At 43.6% G+C, this 20,861-nt stretch overlaps 1 protein-coding gene across 5 annotated transcripts in view; it reads left to right on the forward strand.

The window, feature by feature from the left end:
- arhgef2a (Rho guanine nucleotide exchange factor (GEF) 2a) overlaps positions 1-17,394 on the forward strand; it is a 55,269-nt gene extending 37,875 nt beyond the window's left edge. The window contains exons 18-23 of one of the 5 annotated variants that reach the window (XM_086192914.1): positions 3,035-3,084; positions 3,370-3,405; positions 3,556-3,606; positions 4,372-4,686; positions 6,276-6,417; positions 12,609-17,394. In XM_086192914.1, the coding sequence (XP_086049040.1) occupies positions 3,035-3,084; positions 3,370-3,405; positions 3,556-3,606; positions 4,372-4,686; positions 6,276-6,417; positions 12,609-12,637 (623 nt within the window). In that variant the 3' untranslated portion in view covers positions 12,638-17,394. Of the gene's footprint in view, positions 1-3,034; positions 3,133-3,325; positions 3,407-3,555; positions 3,607-4,371; positions 4,687-6,275; positions 6,418-12,608 lie in introns of those variants that run through there. The other 4 variants (XM_086192913.1, XM_086192915.1, XM_086192916.1 and 1 more) reach the window with 4 other exon arrangements.
- Positions 17,395-20,861: the final 3,467 nt, after the last annotated feature.

Raw genomic sequence — 20,861 nt, forward strand, 5'->3', positions numbered from 1 at the left:
AGTCTCAGTACCTGGATGAACATGTCAGGGCAGCCAATCTTTGTGAGGACCAGCCAAAAGGCCTGACATTTCTCTTAGTCGAAGGCTTTGGTGAGGTCTATGAAGGCCATGTATAATGATAGATTTTGCTCCTGGCATTTTTCTACAGTGGGGTATAGTGAAAATCATGTCTGTAGTGCCTCTGTTTGGGCGAAAACCACTCTGAGACTCAGGAAGGATGCTGTCTGACAGGGGGGTGAGCCTGTTGGTCAGCACCTGAGCAAGGGCTTTCCCAATGGTGGGCAGGAGAGAAAGGCCACGGTAATTTCCGCAGTCAGTCTTGTCTCCCTTCTTATAGATGGAAATGATTAAGGCATCCCTGAGCTGGGCAGGGATTTCCTCTTCTTCCAAGATTTTGAGAAGCAGGGCATGGATGTGCTCAAGAAGATTGGGCCCACCTTTCTTCAGGACTTCTGCTGGGATACCGTTGGGCCCAGCAGCCTTGTTGTTTTTCATGCTCTTAATGGCATCCTGCACCTCATCCAGGCTGGGTGGATCTCCCATGCTTTCAACGATGGGCTGTTGAGGGAGTTGGTCTAGCGCCCCCATTTCAGGAACAGTGTCCCTGTTTAGGAGGTCCTCATAGTGCTCCTTCCACCTGTTTGCTATTGCCACCTTGTCCTTCAGCAGCAAGAGCTCATCTTTAGAGCAGAGGGGGGTTAGGCAGCAGTGACTGGGACCATATACAGCTCTTGTGGCATCAAAGAAACCTCTTGTATCCCCAGAGTCGGCAAGCTGCTGGATCTCCAGAGCCTTCTCTGTCCACCACTGGTTCTTTAATTACCTAACTTGCATTTGGACAGCTGCCTTCACTTTGGCATGGGCTGCTCTTTTCACCTTTGAGTGGATGTCATTTTGCCAATTGATAAATGTTTGCCGCTTGATGTCAATGAGTTGCTTAATCTTGGCGTCATTCTCATCAAAACAGTCTCGATGTCTCCGCTTTTTGTGACCAAGAATGTTTTTGCAGGAGTTCATGATGTCAGTAGAAAATGTGCTCCAGTGTTTTTCAGTATCCTCTGTATACTGTTGGGGCAACGCTGTGCTTAGAGCATCCTGCAGCTGTTGTTGATAGGTGGTGTCATCCAACAGCTTGATGTTGGGCTTTGGTCGGCTTTGTCCTTTCTGCGTCCTCCTTTTCCGCCTAAGTGGATAGACATGATGGAGCAAATGAGGCGATGGTCAGTCCAACAGTCGTCTGCACTGGTCATTGCTCTGGTGTTAAGGACATCACAGCGGTCTTTGGAGCAGACAATGACGTAGTCGATGAGATGCCACAGTTTGGAGCGAGGATGCATCCATGATGTTTTGAACTAGTTTTTTTGACAGAAGATTGTGTTGGTGATGACTAGGTTGTGGTCTGAGCACTTGGTTAGCAGTAATATGCCACTGGAGTTAAGGTTTCCAACCCCTTCTCTCCCCAGCGTGCCCCTCCATAGGTGGTGGTTTTGTCCCACTCTGGAATTGAAATCTCCCAGCAGGATTAACTTGTCCTCCAAGGGGACTTCAGATAGAATTTTATCCAGGTCACCATAGAAAGCCTCCTTAACTTCGTCCTGTGGATCAAGCGTTGGTGCATAGGCACAAATAACCATTGCCAATTGACTGCTGGTAAGGATCAGATGAATGGTCATTAGGCACTTGTTGATGCCCACAGGGAGTTCATGGAGGTGGTTGATGAGACAGTTCTTCATAGCAAAACCCACACCATGGATTCGTGGCTCATCTGCAGACTTCCCTTTCCAACAGAAAGTATATCCGCCTCTCTCTTCCTTCAGCTGACCTTCATCAGCCATCTGGGTCTCGGAGAGTGCTGCAATGTCAATTCGGAACTTCCTTAGCTCTCTGGAAATGATGGCAGTTCTCCTTTCAGGTTGATCACTGGCTTGGTTGTCTGTGAGGGTCCGCACATTCCAGGCTCCAATGCATAACTGTTTTCTGTGTTTCTGACCGCATGGTGGTGATCCCTCCGGATGCGGTATTCAAGACAGGATTTTGCGAGGCTGGCTATGTTTAGGGTACCTTTTCTAACCCCCTCCTCTACTGGGGTGAGCAGAGTAGATCTTGAATTGTGCTGTTCAGTCATGGGTGCAGCTGCCGAGAAGCTCTTTCTGCCTCAGTCCAAGAGCGTAACGACTGAATCTGACACCCACTGCCTGTGTGCCAGGTTGTGGCTAGGGACTCCCAGACTTCACTGTCCTGCTCCCGTTACCACTTCCCGATCGCCACAGGACTTTGTTATCCGGGATGTAAAATGGATAGGTTCCCATTCAGGAGGATGCCTGCGACTGTGTCTTTTAATGTGGGCAGACTGATGCACCTGCAGCCACCACATGGTCCTTGGCAGAGAGGGGCCTAGATCCAATGGCATGGAATCCATGACGACCACCCGCTGTTGCAGCCTTCTTCCGCCTTCAGTGCCATTGTGACTTACAGTGTCATCCGCCGCCACTTCCGCCGTTGAGGACTTTGGATCGTACTTTGTCTGGAACCTCCCCTTTGACCTAACTGCCAAGGTTGAATCTACCAGGAGCTGAAGCTCCAGACGACATCGCTCTTAGGTTCATTGGAACACACAAGGTTCTCCACCACGGCAAGGTGGCGATCCATGGAGAACAAAAGGGCCGTGTGGCTGCAGGTTTTCATTCCAACTGAGCAAAAGCAACACCTGATTCAACTTAAATCAACTAAGCTATGCACACACAGCTCATTTGTTGGATCAGGTGTTGCTTTTGCTTGGTTGGAATGAAAACCTGCAGCCACACAGCCCTTTACTGGATCAGTTTGACAACCCTGATCTACAATCAGGAAAGCTGCAGCCTGAGAGAAAGAAAATCAAATGATTTAGACAAAGCTCATGTTGGGACTAAAACACCAAAAACATAACGATCATTTTTTTTCAGATTTAATCTAATGGTTCATTTATTCACTATGGCTACTAATACTTGTATCACCACTTGTGTGACTTGTGACAGCTATGTTTATCTTTGCTCAGCTGATCAGGATCTGATGATCAATGGAGCTTATGATTTCTCTGCAGCAAAGGTGAGTCGGGAGCAAAGATGGAAGGACGTAGTAGTTGTGGAATATCAGGTACGCGCGTATGTGCTTACATATGAGGGAAATGATTTCAGCACCTGCAGTAGCACACCTTTTGGTTGCCCCTTGCAACACCACAAGATCTTGTAAATTCTCAGTTGATTCATTTTTGGAATGTGAAATTCGTAGGAATTTTACATGATTTACTTTTGTATTTGATATGTCTGATATTTTTGTTTAAATGCAGCATCGCTGTCACTCCAAAAGCAATGATTCTCTCTTCTTTTAAAGGATTGTTCAAGGACTCAAGACAAGCCTTTACCTGTGGTAAATAGCTAAGGTTTTTTTGTTTCACATACATATGTGTGTCTGTGAGTGAGAGAGAGAGAGAGAGAGAGAGAGAGAGAGAGAGACAGAGAGAGAGACAGAGACAGAGACAGAGAGACCAGTAATAAGTATATTGCCTATGTCTGTCAGGAAATCTGTCAGCGGCTAATGAATCTCAGCGTGTATCTCCATGCTCTCCAGGTAAGTTTCTCTATTTCTAGAGTTATCTCACAAGCATACGCTGCTACAGTCTTAAAATGGTGAATTGCTAATGTTGTTGCAGGGGTGGAAAATGGGAGTATAATTACTGGTATTATGCCTATACTGATCTTTATATCTTGTATTTATTATGTAAGCCTTTGGTCCACTGTATACATCTGTCAGTTTGCTGAGATGACAGATAGTGAGTCAGTATGCCAACTGAATTTAAGTTTAACGAGTATGAGCAAATGTATACATGGAGCTAAGCACAGATAAGAAGCCATATTGTTACCAACTGGGACAACAAACTAATTCTCCAGCTGGTCATTCAACATGCACCTATAAAGAAATGTGTAGAACCAAAAAGCCTGAAAGGAATTCCTCTTCAAACAGCAATCTGTCTTGGTCCTCTTCCAGGTTTTACATGTTGTCCACTCAATTGGAAATAGCCTCTTAATGCAGGCTCTCCTCTGCACTGAACTACACAAAATGGTGTAACTCTGGACTGTACAGACTGTGTACTGTGTTGATTTTCATTCTTTGACCAAACTCTCATTCCGAGTTTGCATGCATTAATCATATTCACTCCCATAAAGACAAAGATCGAGAGCACATACTACACATATAAAACATTTTGTATTTTCTACTTCATGTGAATGATTAACAACAAAGTTACAGACACTGATCAGACAGCATAGTCTACTGTGTCTATAGACAAATAAACAACACAGTCAGAGAAGTTGGATTCTCCATCATCTCCTGCAGGGTGCTGTCATTAAACAAGACTCCATCTTGGAGCTGCTGCTACAGCCACAGGACACAGCAGTACCAGTATGGCGCACTGTCCGGCGAGATTGTGGAAATCGTGAGGCCAGTGCCGGGTCAACCATTGGGGAGCTGGCTCTTTTGCAGAGACAACACAGCCTGCTTCAGGAGGAACTCTTAAGACTGCGTGATGCTGAGAGTCGCTACAGAGATAGTGAGAGGGCCCGGGCCAAGCTTGAGAGGCAGGTCAGACACATGAAGGTGTGTAGCAGTGCTGCACCTGCTTCCCAGGAGCTAGGCGAGAAAGCTTCTCAAGTAAGAATGACTGCACTGCTATCACTGCAAATTGAAAGATGGGTTTGATTAGGTTTTATCCAGACTGCTGACCCACATCAGTTTTATGGCATATGCTCCACCTTTGATAATCAACAAAACTGACCAAAATATTTTTCGTGAGTCCAAGTAAAAGATCTAATATTTCTACATTGTACTTATAATTTATTTGTGAATTTTGTTCAAATCTGTTTTACTGAGCACTTCACCTTCCCCTGGAGAATCCCTCCACTAGATAGGTTTGACAAATCAACAACCTGTTTAAACACCAGGATTATTGCACTGATGTGTACCAGTCACAGTAAAAGTTCACTCTAGAATGTGCAGGATCCATCCATCCATTTTCTTTACCACTCATCTGTTAAGGGTCGCGGGGGGGGGGGGCTTGCTGTGGCCTATCCCAGCTGACCATCAGTAGCAATTAAGGGCTTGGTATCTTGCTCAAGGATACTTCGACATGGCCACCTGGAGACGTGAGGATCAAACCAGCAACGTTTTCTTTGGAAAAAAAAAAGGACTTTAGTAGTCACTGAACCATGGCCAGTTGTTTCATCAACTGTCTGTTTTGCTGCACTCAGAGAATGTTACATGTGAAGAAGCTGGACATGTGGTGTGTGACTGGTTAGATGTATAATCAAATTTTGGAACTTGGAGACTGTGCTTGGTAATGAAATGAACATTTGATTGATGGGCAACATCTCAGGATGGACATTCCCTGAAGTCACTGTGTCAGTTCCTCACTTCCTTGAAACGTGACAGTTAGGCAACATGTGTGATAAAACTGTACATTCTAGAGAGTCCTTTTATTTTGACTTGTCTTATTGTGCTGTTTAATCAACATGCTGATATGACATGGATTTTCACAAATTTGTGATGATAATTTGCCTTTTTTGAGCATTTATTACATTTGAAATCTTTTACCTAAAGTCAGGAAAAAAATGGTAGCAAAAATTAAAGTGTTGGTTTCTTTAATGTTGTTACACATACCTATTTCTGCATCACAGAAACCCATGTAGGTTGGTCATTGATGTATCCTCTTCACGTTTCAGTTGCTCCAACAAGTCAAGTCCTCTATTTGGTTCTGGTTTTTCCATCAGATGCTCTGCTTGACACAACCCTAATCCCTAGTCATTTGGTTTTAATGGTTTATGGACACACAAATATATGATGTGATCAATTGCAAGTAGTAGTGTCTTTCTGTTTAAAATCCTGATTTAAGAAAAAAAATCTAATATGCCTGCAGTCTTAGAAAAACCATAGGTCTCTAGTATAACTCAAGGCTTCAGAGTCATAGAATATAACACAGAATACAACCCACAGTACAATCAATGTAATTCTGTGGCTCCTCCAGAACCATGCCAGACATACAGTGATATGACCATCAAGGTAGCCTGTTTCTTGTGTATAAAACATGCAGGATGCTCCTTTAGATAAGTGTTTTTCCAAGAAAACAAAATTACATCAGATATCATCAGATATAGAATGCAGTATATGGCAACTTCCCTTATATGCAATAGGTAACTGTTTTTTGTTTGTTTGTTTGTTTTCTGTTTGAACCTGCATCCCTGCAGTCAAGACGGGAGGTTTCATCTGGCCCCACATCAGCAGGCCAGGAATCTTTCCACCAATCAGACATCCCCCAGGAAGGCAGTGATTTGGAGGTAGATATGACATCAGATGATGATGAGGCATCGGCATCTGAAAGCTCAAGAGGTGAGATGACAGATTATGAGAACATGTATTATTTAGTTTATATGGATGCTTGGTTTGCAATGTACAAGGTTATAATCTAGTATGTCTGGTGATCTTTGATGATGCGAATAGCTTCCAAATGTCTACATATGCACAAATTCTAAGTATGTTTTGCTCAACTCATGTAACAATTAAGTGAAGCTGGGAAGAAACTTTACCACGATTTCAAAATTCAAAACTGAATCAGGGCCTCTGTCAAGTGTCAGCAACTCGTGCCTTTAATTTTTATCTTTTAACAATGCAGATAGGCTTGATCTTTGGCAAAACTATTTCATAAACTCAGCAAATTGCTGAGTAAATAGCTGAGCTAAAATGTTTCTACTCTGCAATGTAGAGCAACATGACAAAAAGAAATGTCAGAATCAAGTAGCTCTAGGTCATCAGAGGTTGCATTACAAATAGCTTTTACGCTTCAGAGACCAGCACTGCAGTGGATATCCAACAACAAAGTTCACAATGTCCAAAATTCAAATTGGAACTGCCAAAAGGGTTTTCAATACATTTAAGCCTGCCTGATCAAGCAATAAAAGCCAGTCTTTCACTACGCCTGCCTATATTAAAAATAACAAGAGAGTGACAGGACTTTTTAGCCCAATTTTCTTCTTGGCAAGCCTATATGCTACTTACCCATTTTCAGTGGTGAGCTCATGTTACTTGTTGTCGAGTGGTATGACAGAAACTGTTGACACAAATTGCATTTGACTTTTTTGGATGATCTTTGACTTTTTAAAAATGAAGTTTCTTCAGAGATTGAGAGCTATTAGGTTGCTAAAAAATAAAAATAAAAAAAGCCAAAACACTTCCAAGATGCTGCTACGATGGTCCTGCTGATTTAGATAGTGCAACTTAATCTACCATGGTGATTTATTGTCATACATTACGGAGATCATGCAGTAGTCAACTACACCACTCAAAAAAATAAAGGGAACACTTAAACAACACAATGTAACTCCAAGTCAGTCACACTTCTGTGAAATCAAACTGGCCACTTAGAAAGCAACACTGATTGACAATCAAGTTCACATGCTGTTGTGCAAATGGAAGAGAAAACAGGTGGAAATTATAGGCAATTAGTAGGACACCCCCAATAAAGGGACGGTTCTGCAGGTGGTGACCACAGACCACTTCTCAGTTCCTATGCCTTCTGGCTGATGTTTTGGTCACTTTTGAATGCTGGCGGTGCTTTCACTTTAGTGGTAGCATGAGATGGAGTCTACAACCCACACAAGTGGCTCAGGTAGTGCAGCTCATCCAGGATGGCACATCAATGCGAGCTGTGGCAAGAAGGTTTGCTGTGTCTGTCAGTGTAGTGTCCAGAGTATGTAGGTAGTAGGCACTACCAGGAGACAGGTCAGTACATCAGGAGATCTGGATTAGGCCGTAGGAGGGCAACAACCCAGCAGCAGGACCGCTACCTCTGTCTTTGTGCAAGGAGGAACAGGAGGAGCACTGCCAGAGCCCTGCAAAATGACCTCCAGCAGACCATAAATGTGCATGTGTCTGCTCAAACGGTCAGAAACAGACTCCATGAGGGTGGTATTAGGGCCCGACGTCCACAGGTGGGGGTTGTGCTTACAGCCCAACACCGTGCAGGATGTTTGCCATTTGCCAGAGAACCCCAAAATTGGCAATTTCACCACTAGCACCCTGTGCTCTTCACAGATGAAAGTAGGTTCACACTGAGCACATGTGACAGAGTCTGGAGACGCCGTGGGGAATGTTCTGCTGCCTGCAACATCCTGCTACAGAGACTAGACCATGATATTGGGATTAAAGGAAATGCCCTAAAATGGTTTAAGTCCTACTTATCAGATAGGTTTCAGTTTGTTCATGTTAATAATGGCTATTCAGAGTACAGCAGAGTTACATATGGTGTACCACAGGGTTCAGTTTTAGGACTGATTCTCTTCACTCTTTACATGCTCCCATTAGGTGACATATTACGGAAGCACTCGATCAACTTTCACTGTTATGCAGATGACAAACAACTTTACTTGTCGATGGAGCCAGACGACACAAGCCAGTTTACTAATCTGCAAGACTGCCTGAAAGACATTAAATCCTGGATGTCTTCTAACATCTTAATGCTAAATTCAGATCAAGCTGAGGTCATCATGTTTGGACCTAAACACCTCAGGGACACACTCTTGAATTGGATCACTACTCTAGATGGCATCACCCTAACTTCGAGTACAACTGCAAGGAACCTTGGGGTCATTTTTGACCAGGACCTTTCCTTCAGCTCCCACATAAAGCATGTGACTAGGACCGCCTTCTTCCATCTGCGAAGTATCGCTAAGATTAGGAATATCCTTTCCCAGAGTGATGCTTAGAAACTGGTGCATGCATTTATCACTTCTCGGCTGGACTACTGCAACTCTCTCTTGTCAGGATGTCCTAAATACTCTCTAAAGAGTCTCCAGCTGGTCCAAGACGCTGCAGCGAGGGTTTTGACGGGAGTTAAGAAGAGAGAACACATCTCTCCCACTTTAGCTTCTCTCCACTGGCTTCCTGTAGGATCTAGAATCAACTTCAAAGTCCTTCTGCTGACTTATAAGGCTATCAATGATAAAGCCCCATCCTATTTGGAAGAGCTCATTAGTCCCTACTGTCCCACTAGAGCACTCCGCTCCCAGAATGCAGGTCTTTTAGTGATTCCCAGTATCTCTAAAAACAGACTGGGAGGTAGAGCCTTTAGTTACCTGGCTCCTCTACTGTGGAACCAGCTCTCTCCATGGGTCAGAGAGGCAGACACTTTAACTACGTTTAAGTCCAGGCTTAAGACTTTCCTTTATGACAGAGCCTTCAGTTAGGACTGGTTCAGGTAGCTCTGAACCATTGATAGCTGTGCTGCTATAGGTTTAGACTGCTGGGGGACACATCAGGTTACATGGAGCCCTTCCCTCCTCTCCTCTCCTCTCCTCTCCTCTCCTCTCCTCTCCCCCTCTCTCCTGCTCTCCTCCCCGCACACTTTTGGAACTGTCATTACCATTACTTGTTGCACTTTGTAGTTTGGCCTTGGTGTCTCGCAGTCTCTCTGTGTTTCCACAGATCCACCAGAGCCCCAACTGCCGCCTGCATCGCCCCCCCCCCCCTTATTCCCTACTGTTACACCGGCCTGCGCTCCCCTTCCATGAACCAGTATGCCATCCAGTCCCCCATCAAGCTGGCTTGCTCTCCCTGCCTCCCCTTCCAGAAGCTTCCTTCTTAAACTGTTAACATTTCCATATTTCCCACATTTTGCATTGTAAACTGTTTTCTTGTCTGTAGCAACATCTACTGCACGTCTGTCCGTCCTGGGTGAGGGATCCCTCCTCTGTTGCTCACACTGAGGTTTCTCAGATTTTTCCCTGTTAAAAGGGTTTTCTATGGAGTTTTTCCTCTGTCGATGTGAGGGTCTAAGGGCAGGGGATGTTGTTATGATGCCATGTGAAGCCCTTTGAGACAAACTGTTTGTGAAAACGGGCTCTACAAATAAAATTGCCTGGCCTTGCCTTGCCTCCAGCATGACCGGTTTGGCAGTGGGTCAGTAATGGTGTGGGGTGGCATTTCTTTGGGGGGGCCGCACAGCCCTCCATGTGCTCGCCAGAGGTAGCCTGACAGCCATTAGATACCGAGATGAGATCCTCAGACACATTGTGAGCCCATATGCTGGTGCTGTTGGCCCTGGGTTCCTCCGAATGCAAGACAATGCTGAACCTCATGTAGCTGGAGTGTGTCAGCAGTTCCTGCAAGACGAAGGCATTGATGCTATGGACTGGCCCGCCCATTCCCCAGACCTGAATCCAATTGAGCACATCTGGGACATCATGTCTCGCTCCATCCGCCAGCACCACGTTCCACCACAGACTGTTCAGGAGTTGGCAGATGCTTTAGTCCAGGTCTGGGAGGAGATCCCTCAGGGGACCATCTGCCAACTCATCAGGAGCATGCCCAGGTGTTGTAGGGAGGTCATACAGGCACGTGGAGGCCACACACACTAATGAGCCTCATTTTGACTTGTTCTAAGGACATTACATCAAAGTTGGATCAGCCTGTAGTGTGTTTTTCCACTTTAATTTTGAGTGTGACTCCAAATCCAGATCTCCATGGATTAATAAATTTGATTTCCATTGATATTGTGATTTTGTTGTCAGCACATTTAACTATGTAAAGAACAAAGTATTTAATAAGAATATTTCACTCATTCAGATATAGGATGTTCACGCTCACGCATCCAGGAAAACATCCGACGAGCAGAACGCAGAAGGTAGTGACGGATTGCAGCAGAAAAAATGTATAATCCGAAGGGAAGCAAAACAAAATTAAAGCTGCAAGGAGCATTGTTAGGGCCTGAGCCTCCACGTGTCCGCAGCTGGGTCGCTGACACCAGCCCAAATCCAACAGTGTAATTGGCAAATCTGGAGGCCTTGTAGTTTAGGAGTTAGAAGCCTGAGTCTGATCAGAGACTGAGAGCAGAGCTGAGAGCTGGCCCTTTAAGAACCCCTCCCCCACTGCTCTGTCTTTGATCTGTGCTAGAGTGAGAGCAGAGCTGAGAGCTGGCCCTTTAAGAACCCCTCCCCCACTGCTCTGTCTTTGATCTGTGCTAGAGTGAGAGCAGAGCTGAGAGCTGGCCCTTTAAGAACCCCTCCCCCACTGCTCTGTCTTTGATCTGTGCTAGAGTGGAGAGAGAGGAGGAACAACAGAATTGTAGTGTGGAAAAGCTGAATAAGTCGGCATACGTTGGTCAAGAGGGACACAGAATACCATATTTTTGTCAGGAATACAGTGGTGTGTATTTTGAAGCTGTGGAACTTTTAGTTTACATGTGAGAAGTGAGTGTTTGAGAGTATGTACCATGACAGCAGACAGGTGGCCCATTGGTTTCCATTGTAAGGTGAAAGTGTAAAAAGTGTCTCCCCCAATTTGAGGGCTTATAAAACCCAAACCGTTTATGCTATATAAAAAGTTTTAACAACTTTTAATCAGCAGAGTTTGGAGAGTCATGTATTAAGTTGTGGAAGCGATACCATGAACGCCCTAGGAGGAGATAGCGTTTGTTCGGGGCGCAAAATGTCCAAAATTGGACATTTGTGTCCAAATTGTGGGCATCCTGTTAGAGTTAGGTCAGGGGTGTATGATTTGTCCGTCTTGATGAGACAAATTATACAGTGTTGGTGCCATGTCTGTAGGACATTCCTACAGGCCGTGGCAGGTTTTTTTTGTGTATGTAGGGTGGCGCTAATGAGTAGAGTGCTGTTTTTTTAAAATAGCGAATTTTTCGCCGCATCCGATGTGCGTACCAAATTTGGTGAGTTTTTGAGCATGTTTAGGGGGTCAAATTAACTTTTGAAGTGGCGAGTGTGTCGAGCAAACACAAGTGTTGAAGTGGCAAGTGTGTCGAGCAAGCGTAATAGGGTCTTCGCCCCAGAGTACCTTCGGGCTCAGGCCCTAATAAAAAGATCAACCAAACGGCGGTTGCTGGACTCCGAATCCCACGGCAACAGTTCTTAAAGTGAAAAAAAATTGAATCGATCTCACCGGGTCAGTAGTCCACGGCTTGGCGAGTAGTTGAATTGTTGGTCCTTGAATCCTTGCTTGGAGACGTCTCCGCGGTCCGGGCGCACGTATCTCCTCGGGCTATTCACCTGTCACATCTCCCCAGTGATCATAGTCTGTTACCGTTTTTAGATTTTGTTATTTCTGACTTGGTTCACAAGGAGATTACTTTTTGAAGGCGCAACCCTTGACTTGGTGCCACCATTCAAACTGAAACACGCGTACCTGCCGTCACCGTATATGGTCCGCCCCCCCTCACACTCCACGTCACCCTATATAAAATCTTGGATGCGCAGTGTTGTTAATGGGCGGCAGACGCCTTAAAGGAATACCCCGCTCGCCCAGTACAGTACAGTGTAGTAAGGTAAAAAAACATATGCACATGCACATTGTTCACTACACATCAGCAATACATGTTTAGGGTGATGTATGTGCTACGATACGTATTATGGGTCTCTTTTTAATGTGACAATGTCACAAGTGTATTTGGGGGTCACATAAATTGACAGTAGCCATATCTCTAATGGTCCAACTTTACTGGAATGATGCACATCATGTTTATAATAGATTATTGTTTTGTTTCTGAGATCGCTGTTTGTTCTTTTTTCCCCCAGATTTTCAAGATATTCCAGAGGAGATCTGATCTTGGTCATATTTCACAATGTTAAGAAGCATAAAGCAGTGTCTCCAACTTTAGCCAATTCTGCCAGAATGCACAAAGTACATGTCTTATCTTTTCTGCAGATCTAAATATTTACTTAGCAGCTTTGCTTTTCAGTAAAAGGCTTGTGATAGTGTGTTATTTTTCATTCATGCTTTGGATCGTTTGTATTTCCATGGTTTACTTACGGTCTTGCCAAAGTGTTGCTTTAAAAAAGACATTGCAAATCCATCCATCCAATTTCTTCCACTTATCCTGTTAAGGGTCGGGGGGGGGGGGGGGCTGGAGCCTATCCCAGCAGCTTTCGGGCGAGAGGCAGGTTACACTCTGGCCGGTTCACCAGTCCATCGCAGGGCCAATACATATAGACAGACAAGCATTCCCACTCACAGCCACACCTATGGTAAATTTAGACTGTCCAATCAGCCTCGTCCCCTTTTGCATGTCTTTGGACTGTGGGAGGAAGCCGGAGTAGCCGGAGAGAACCCATGCAGGTACAGGGAGAACATGCAAACTCCATACAGAAAGATCGCGTGCCCGAGCCAGGGCTCAAACCCAGAACATTCTTGCTGTGAGGAGACAGTGCTGACCACTGCACCACTGTGCTGCCTGACATTGCAAATGTGTAATTTAGAAATCTTCCTATAAGTTAATATTCAAAGTGATGGTTAAGGTGGTTACAGCTTTATAATGATGTACACGGGAATTATGCACTTCAAATTCATGTACTGCGGGTATGGCTTTGACCCCCCCCCCCCAAAAAAAAAACAAAAAGAAAAATCTTAGAATATATTGTAATAAAAAATAAATAAAAATTAAAAAAACTTGATGTAAACTGGAAAATAAAAAATACAATTAGCATCTTTGTACATTTCATATTGATTGCTCTTATTCACGTTTTGACTTTTGTAAACTGAATTGTTACACTGTCTTCCCTTAGCATGGCAAGCAAAAACCTTGATGTGACTCAGTTAAGATCTCACCGCAAAATGAGGTTTAAAACAGCAAAAAAGAGGTTTTTAGTTCCTGTCAGAAATGCTTAACGGCAGCCAGAAAATTAAAATAAACTAGTACTGGTATAATCAATTTTTTAAAAATCCAATGCAACTGTCATGCATTAAATCCTACCTTTGCATTAAATGTGAAATTTAGTAAAATTCAACACTCTCAAAGGGACACTACCCAAAATTTTATGTTGCGTTTTAAGTTCTCAGAAATTGTCTTTAGCTCACAAAGATATTTCTTCCCTCCTGCATTACTTCTTTGTGACACCAGAACGCAGAGAACTAGCCATATGCATTTGGTTTGAAGCTAATGGTGACTGACAGTTAACAACAGTAAAATACCCCAAAACATAGATTTATAAACTTGATCGTTCACTGTAGTGACAGCAGAGTGCAACTAGCTGGTGTGTTCAGTTGAACCAACTTGCTCACACTCATCTGTTCTCATCAGAGAAGTGCAGAAATTGAATTGTGTTAAGCCCAAATAAAATTGCTGACAATGCCATTGACTGCCAGAGGTGGTGCATTAAGAACAGGACGCATAGGTTTTTAAGTTGTACCAACAAAGTAAGTCCCATGTGACACCTGGTTTACCCAAGAGAGTTTATTTATTCCAGTGTCTCCAGAGGATCTGTTTTTCTATCTTCTTGCAATTGCTGAAAAACAATAGCAGGTCATTGATTGTTGCTAATATTTCTAACCTTCAAGTTGGCTTTGGGCTTGTATCTTCATAACCTGAGTGCTGGTGCTTTTAGGTGTTTTCTCCATCCTCCAGAGGTTGCAACTAGCTGTTTCATTTCCAGGGACATATGCACACCATAATCTGCAGCGATTCCACCCTGTGGGTTCTCATTTTCAGTATACCAACTCTACAACCAAGAATATACCCAGTATGGTTGTAGGGTGTAGTGTTGAGTGTTGCACCACAGTACCCACTCTGTGGTGAGTACAGCACCTTGAGTACCCATTTTAGTGCTATGACAACATGTATTTTTGTCTCGTGTGTGTGTGTGTGTGTGTGTGTGTGTGTGTGTGTGTGTGTGTGTGTTATGTACTTGCAATTTATCCTGGAGCGTGCAGCTTGGCTACTGAATTCACTTCTCCCCACTGTAACTCTTTCCAGCACATGTACTGAAGTGTGCTGCTGTGTCATGCTGTGGCCACAAAGTTTTTACGTGAACCTTGTAGCTTGAGTATTTAATTTTTTATGCTTATGGTGTTTATGGTATGCAGAAATTGTGATCATTGGCTATCCCAAGTTGGCTTGCTAACTGTATATTCCTTATTTGGTTTGCAACCAGTCATATGGCAGCTGTAAGCCTCCTCCTGATAACATGCTTGTAGCTAGAGTGTACTCTTGTGGCTCAGCTAGTTGGTGTGTGTTTGCACAGTATATTGGGTTCACATCTCTGTCTTCTGCATGGCTGCTCTCAATTGGACAATGGCCATGACCAGTGTCTTGCATGTCTTAGGGCTGAACACTCTAGATTAACTGAAGCAGAGGGCAGTCGGGGGTTGCCTCCTTCAGTTGTACTTTCTGGAGTCACAAGATGCTGTGCAACCAGGGGTAATGGACTCTAATAAATCAAGGAAGGTTGGCACTTTGGCCCACTAGAGGAATGCCCTGTCAACCATGTCAAATTAATACCCTCTTGCAGAGCCTCAAGTCAGATCATAACAAGCCAGTCCTGTGGATAAGCATTGTATTTATAAGGAGGAGGATGTAGTGACCAAAGGAATGTCTTGCACTCTGTTAATGATAAAGAGTTGGCGGATGAGGGCACTTCTCAGACGTCTCATGCTTTCTCTCAGGAGTCTGGGGACGGCCTAGTGAGAGACTCATTGTCTGGCTGTTATAATATAGCTGATAGCTCTGCATATGGCCCTGGCACGTTTTGAGGAAGAATAAGGCCCAGTTACAGCACCACCTGCACACAAAATCTTCTGGCAGTCTCCTTAGTCCTCTTGCTTTACTGTACCCCCCCCCCCCCCCCTTTAAGCTTTGCTTGAGGAGTTTGACATCTGCTGGTCAAACTCAAGGTCCCTCTCCCATCACAACAATGACAACAGAATTCTGGTGGCTGTGTACAGCACAGAGAGCCACAGCTTAGAATGGTAACCTGATGGAGGTGTGTTGACAAACACTCTGCTCTCTGCCAATCGTGCTCGGCCAAATGTCAATAGGGTCTGGAACACAGTGTAAAATCTCACCAGGCTAGGCAACAATTTTTAACTAACCCTAACCCGAGGCAGGTTAAGTCTATGGCAACTGGTACCAGCCTCCTCCTCCTTCTCCTGCCCCCACCCCCCTTTATCCTGATTTTTTGTAAGCATTCCTTATGACCTTTTGAAATAGAAGTCATATAGAGCTTAATGCACGGCCTCTTACAGTCAGTAGGAATAAAATGAAAAAGAGTTATGCATGTCATTATGGTTGTATGACTTCTGGATGTCACCCGTGTCACAGAGATTCCTCTGATCGCAAGACTAATTGAAAGGAATAACTTCTGTTGAAGAAATAGACTCCCTCAGATGACTTTTTTGGTATAATTACTCAACCTACTTGAGATGGAAGTACCCACTGCTAAAGCACTTCCTCTGGAGGTCATTCAGAATCATAAAACTGTGGTTACATAGATATCTCTTTTTCCCTCCTGGTAAGTATGGTTTTCAGAGTATAATGCAATCTCTCTTTGTAGAGCTAACAAGAAAATGAGGAACAGTTGGCGGGAAATGAAGGCAGTTAGGGGCCTGATTGGTTGAAGGAAAAAAGGCAGCAGGGCTGGACTGGTGAAGGTAAATTCATTAAAAAGACAGTGGTGCAACAGTAAACTCATGGGAAGAGAAAAAAATACATAAACATAGGAGGGAAGAGATTAAAAATTAAAACAACTGCAAGACAGGAATACTCAGTATGATTTTTTATTGAATTATTACAGTCATGACAGCAGGGTACACAATCAGAATCAAAAGAAAGGATTTTGCAATGACTTGATGAAGATACTGGGATTACAAATTAATTTAATTTCTATTAGCCATTGACTCTGTGAACTTAATCTGCATCAAACTAAGTTTAATTGATTTTTGTCTTTCTTAACCAGTTTTGCTGCTAATCATTGAGATGTAGTTGCATGTGTATAAATGCGTATGATGTTGCAGTGTTCTTGAATAAAATTCCGGAATATACAGAAGTAATACCTGAGAGATAGTATTATATACTCCCTAAAGAAATAGCAAAATTTTTGATCAAAAGTGTTTTTGGCTTGGTTGTTATGCATGTTATTAAACAGATTTAAGCTGACTTTAGCAACAACTGTGATAGAAATAAGCTCTATCTATGTATCTATCCATCCATCTGTTGATCAATTGATCTGTCTGTCTGTCTGATAAGAATGTGTATCATACAGCACTAGCAGTCTTCAGATCACTCCGAAATCTGCTTTGATCTGATAAAAAGGCAGGGGGAGTATCAATCATTGATGACAAATAATGTTCTTAATAATGACATTCATGAGAAAGAAACTGTAACCAGAGCAAGGTATTGTATATTCAGCAGAGGCTATATAAGTCCTACCTTGAGACAAAGACTGTACTTTTGTGTAACCTTTTGTCATTCACATGGATTAAATGTAATGTGCTAAAACTATAATGCACAATGTGTTGTCTTTGCCATTATAGTCTCCGAACCTCACTCCATTTAAACTAAACAGTACTTTCTGGCAGAATGTGAAGCAGTAAGTCTCACAAATGCATAAAGAGCCTTATTGTTTCTCTGACAACCCCTTACCAATCTGTGAAGAAGTGAAAGAATGGCCTTGAGAGTTAACAAGAGACCAAAATAAATTCATCAAACCTGCTGACAAAGGAGGTGTGATCTCTATACAAATAAATATAAACAAGAGATCTAACCCCTGACACTAACACTGGAGCCTATCCCTGCTGCCTTTGGTCAAGACCCTGGAAAGTTGCCAATCTGTATTTGGGCCAACACATACTGTACAGACAGACAACCATTCACGCTCTCAGCCACACCTACCATCAATTTAGAGTGTCTGATTAACCTACACCCCTCTTACATGTCTGGACTGTGGGAGGAAGTCAAAGTACCATGAGAGATCACATGCAGGCACAGGGACAACATGCAAACTCAACACAGAAAGACCCCTTAGTTGAGTGAGGGCTCAAACCCGCAACCTTCTTGCTGTGAGGTGACAGTGCTAACCACTGCACCAACATCATAAAAAAAATTCTCTCATACCCCACCTTGTCATTTCAAGAAAACAATCCACACATTTTCAGAAGATGCTAGAGAACATGGTTGGATCTCTAAATCTGAGTTGATTTTCTCTATTGTGTGAAGGATCCAATTAATTGCTAGACCCCAGATGCAGACACAGACACTCAAATTAGGTTTCAACATCAAGGAGAGTTTATCTGAAGCCATGCAAAGTTTGCAGTGTGGGTTGGGGTCCTGAGGTGACAGCACAGAGGTCAGTTGAGGATCACAAGAAACAATGCTTACCTATATTTGGGATTTTTTGAAAAAAAATTGTATTCAACCCTGAAAAGAACAAGCATCTTACAAAACTGTTAAAATATTACAGGTTGATGACATTTTCTGCATTTTCCAAGGTGATCCAGAGGAGCTGCATGATTTTGTAAATTTGCAAAGTACAGTATTTTCAAGCACAAGCTTCAGTTCACTTGAGATTTTGATAAAGATAGAATACATTTTCTTGACATGTGTGTCATGTTAAATAATGGGGTATTGTCAAGTATGTACTTCTGTTTTGCTGAGAAACTGACAGGATTACTCTGTTGTTGGCCAGCAGCACACATTCCATTTCACTTAAGGGTCCACATAAAAGCCAGTTCTATAGACTGGTGGATATGTCAGACTACCCAAGACTATAGAGAAAAAGCAGTAGCTGACAGGACCAGGCTCAGACACAGGACACAGATGCAGGGTTCACGGCAAGGGATTTTATTGTATGATGCACCGAGCATAGAAATCAAAGGGCTTTGAAAATTTACTCAGAGCTATGAAACAGATACAAAGTGAAAATCGCACTAATCAGGGAGGAAAACACAAAAACTCTCTCAGGGGGATGCAAACAGAAAACAACAGGCACGGCTGCATAACTTGATCAAGGCTGTGGCAAGGGCTTTGAATCTCTGGCTGGGGTGAACGCACGAGGATGAAACACACTGGCAGTGGACAAAGGGAGACAAAGACTATTTAAACACAAGGTAAGGGGACACAGGTGGAAACAATCAGGGCGGGGCAGACAATCAGACTGGCACAGGAAGAAGGGCAAGTGACCTGAAACGAGAGGAGAGTCAATATTTTACAATAAGACAGGAAGTGACAAGACAAATAACCACCGCCTCACCGTGGTGTGACAGTAGCCATGAAATCAAAGTTCCCTGTCCAGGGGGTATCCTAGGGATTGGGTGGAACAAGCATACAACTGCACTCTGGAAGGACCTCACCAAGACCTGTTAAAGTAAATTCACAAAAAAGATAGATCTTTTTCAGTTACATGTATCACCACTTACTCTTGTAAAGGTCGCTGTTTGAGGTGAATATTCATGAAAAATTGGTAAATTTTCCAATCAATCCTTAGTTATCTCCCATTTTTAATGACCAACCTTTATTTGTCTATAAATGAAGATGAAATTTAAGGGAATATGTATTGCTCATGCAGATCTTTCCCAGAAGAAATCTCAGAACAGCCACCAGTTACAACAAACCTTTTCAAGTCACCTAGCAAGCTACGGATGCAGAAATTGTGCTCAGTGCCATAACATATTTAAAACATTACAGTTTTATCTCCACCTCACAGGAAAAAATTTCTTGTTAAGAACATCACTTGTGGATCTGTTCGTGGCGAGTATGATTCACTTGCTGTGTGGCCTTACTTATATTGGTAAAACAACAAGGAAATTAAAACAAAGAATAAGAGAGCATAAGAGCGCAATCTGCTGTCAGGTAAAAAGTTGTCTGGTTGCCACTCATTTCAATGAGATGAATCATGACATGTCCTCCCTCCGCTTCTGCATTATTGAAAGAGTTTCAGTGCCATCTAGGGGTGGAGACCAGGACTTGCTCATAAAAAGAAGGACGTTCTGTATATATACCTCACAGACTCTGGGCCCTCTTTTAGCAATCTTTGGTACAAGGCAGTTGGTGGATAGCACTATGTGTGTGCATGTGTTTGGGTGCATTCAGCTTCATTTTGGTATTTAGAGTTTGTGTAATCAGCTCCCAAACCACAGTGCATGGTGAAAATAGGCAGGCATTAGACACATAATGCCATAATTATTCATTTGATGTGTTTCAGGCAAGATATCACTCAAACCAATCAAGGGGCTTGGTTCCGATTCCCTATAAAGCCCAGGGTGGCGTGTTGCAATTTCAGTGTCAGACGCATTTCATCTTGGGAGAACCGAGAGCTTCTTAAATGAAGAAAAGGCAAGGCAAGGCAATTTAATTTGTACAGCACGTTTTCACTAGCAGTTTGTCTAAAAGGGCTTTACATGGCATCATAACAACATCCTCTGCCCTTAGACCCTCACACACATCGACAGAGGAAAAACTCCATAGAAAACCCTTTTAACAGGGAAAAATCTAAGAAACCTCAGGGTGAGCAACAGAGGAGGGATCCCTCACCCAGGACGGACAGACGTGCAGTAGATGTTGTTACAGACAAGAAAACAGTTTATAGGACAAAATGTGGACTTCTGGTAGGCAGGGAGGGCAGGGAGAGTGAGCCAGCTTGATGGGAGGACTGGATGGCAGACTGGTTCATGGGAGGGGAGTGCAGGCCAGTGTAACAGCAGGGAAAAAAGGGGGGGGGGGTTAGGGGGACAATGCAGGCAGTGGTTGATTCAGAGAGGTGGAGCTCTGGTAGATCTGTGGAAACACAGAGAGACTGCGAGACACCAAGGCCAAACTACAAAGTGCAACAGGTAATGATAATGACAGATTAAAAATGTGTGGAGCGGGGAGGAGGAGAGAGGAGAGAGGTGAGGAGAAGAGAGGTGAGGAGAGGGCTCCATGTTACCAGATGTGTCCCCCAGCAGTCTAAGCTTATGGCGGGATAGCTATCAATGGTTCAGACCTCCCTCAACCAGCCCTGACTGAAGGCTCTGTCATAAAGGAAGGTCTTAAGCCTGGACTTAAATGTAGTTAGTGTGTC

This window comes from Aulostomus chinensis, chromosome 22, assembly GCF_037954235.1.
Source record: "Aulostomus chinensis isolate RoL2024-O1b breed Wild chromosome 22, RoL_Achi_v1.0, whole genome shotgun sequence".
In the NCBI taxonomy this organism is placed as follows: Eukaryota; Metazoa; Chordata; class Actinopteri; order Syngnathiformes; family Aulostomidae; genus Aulostomus; species Aulostomus chinensis.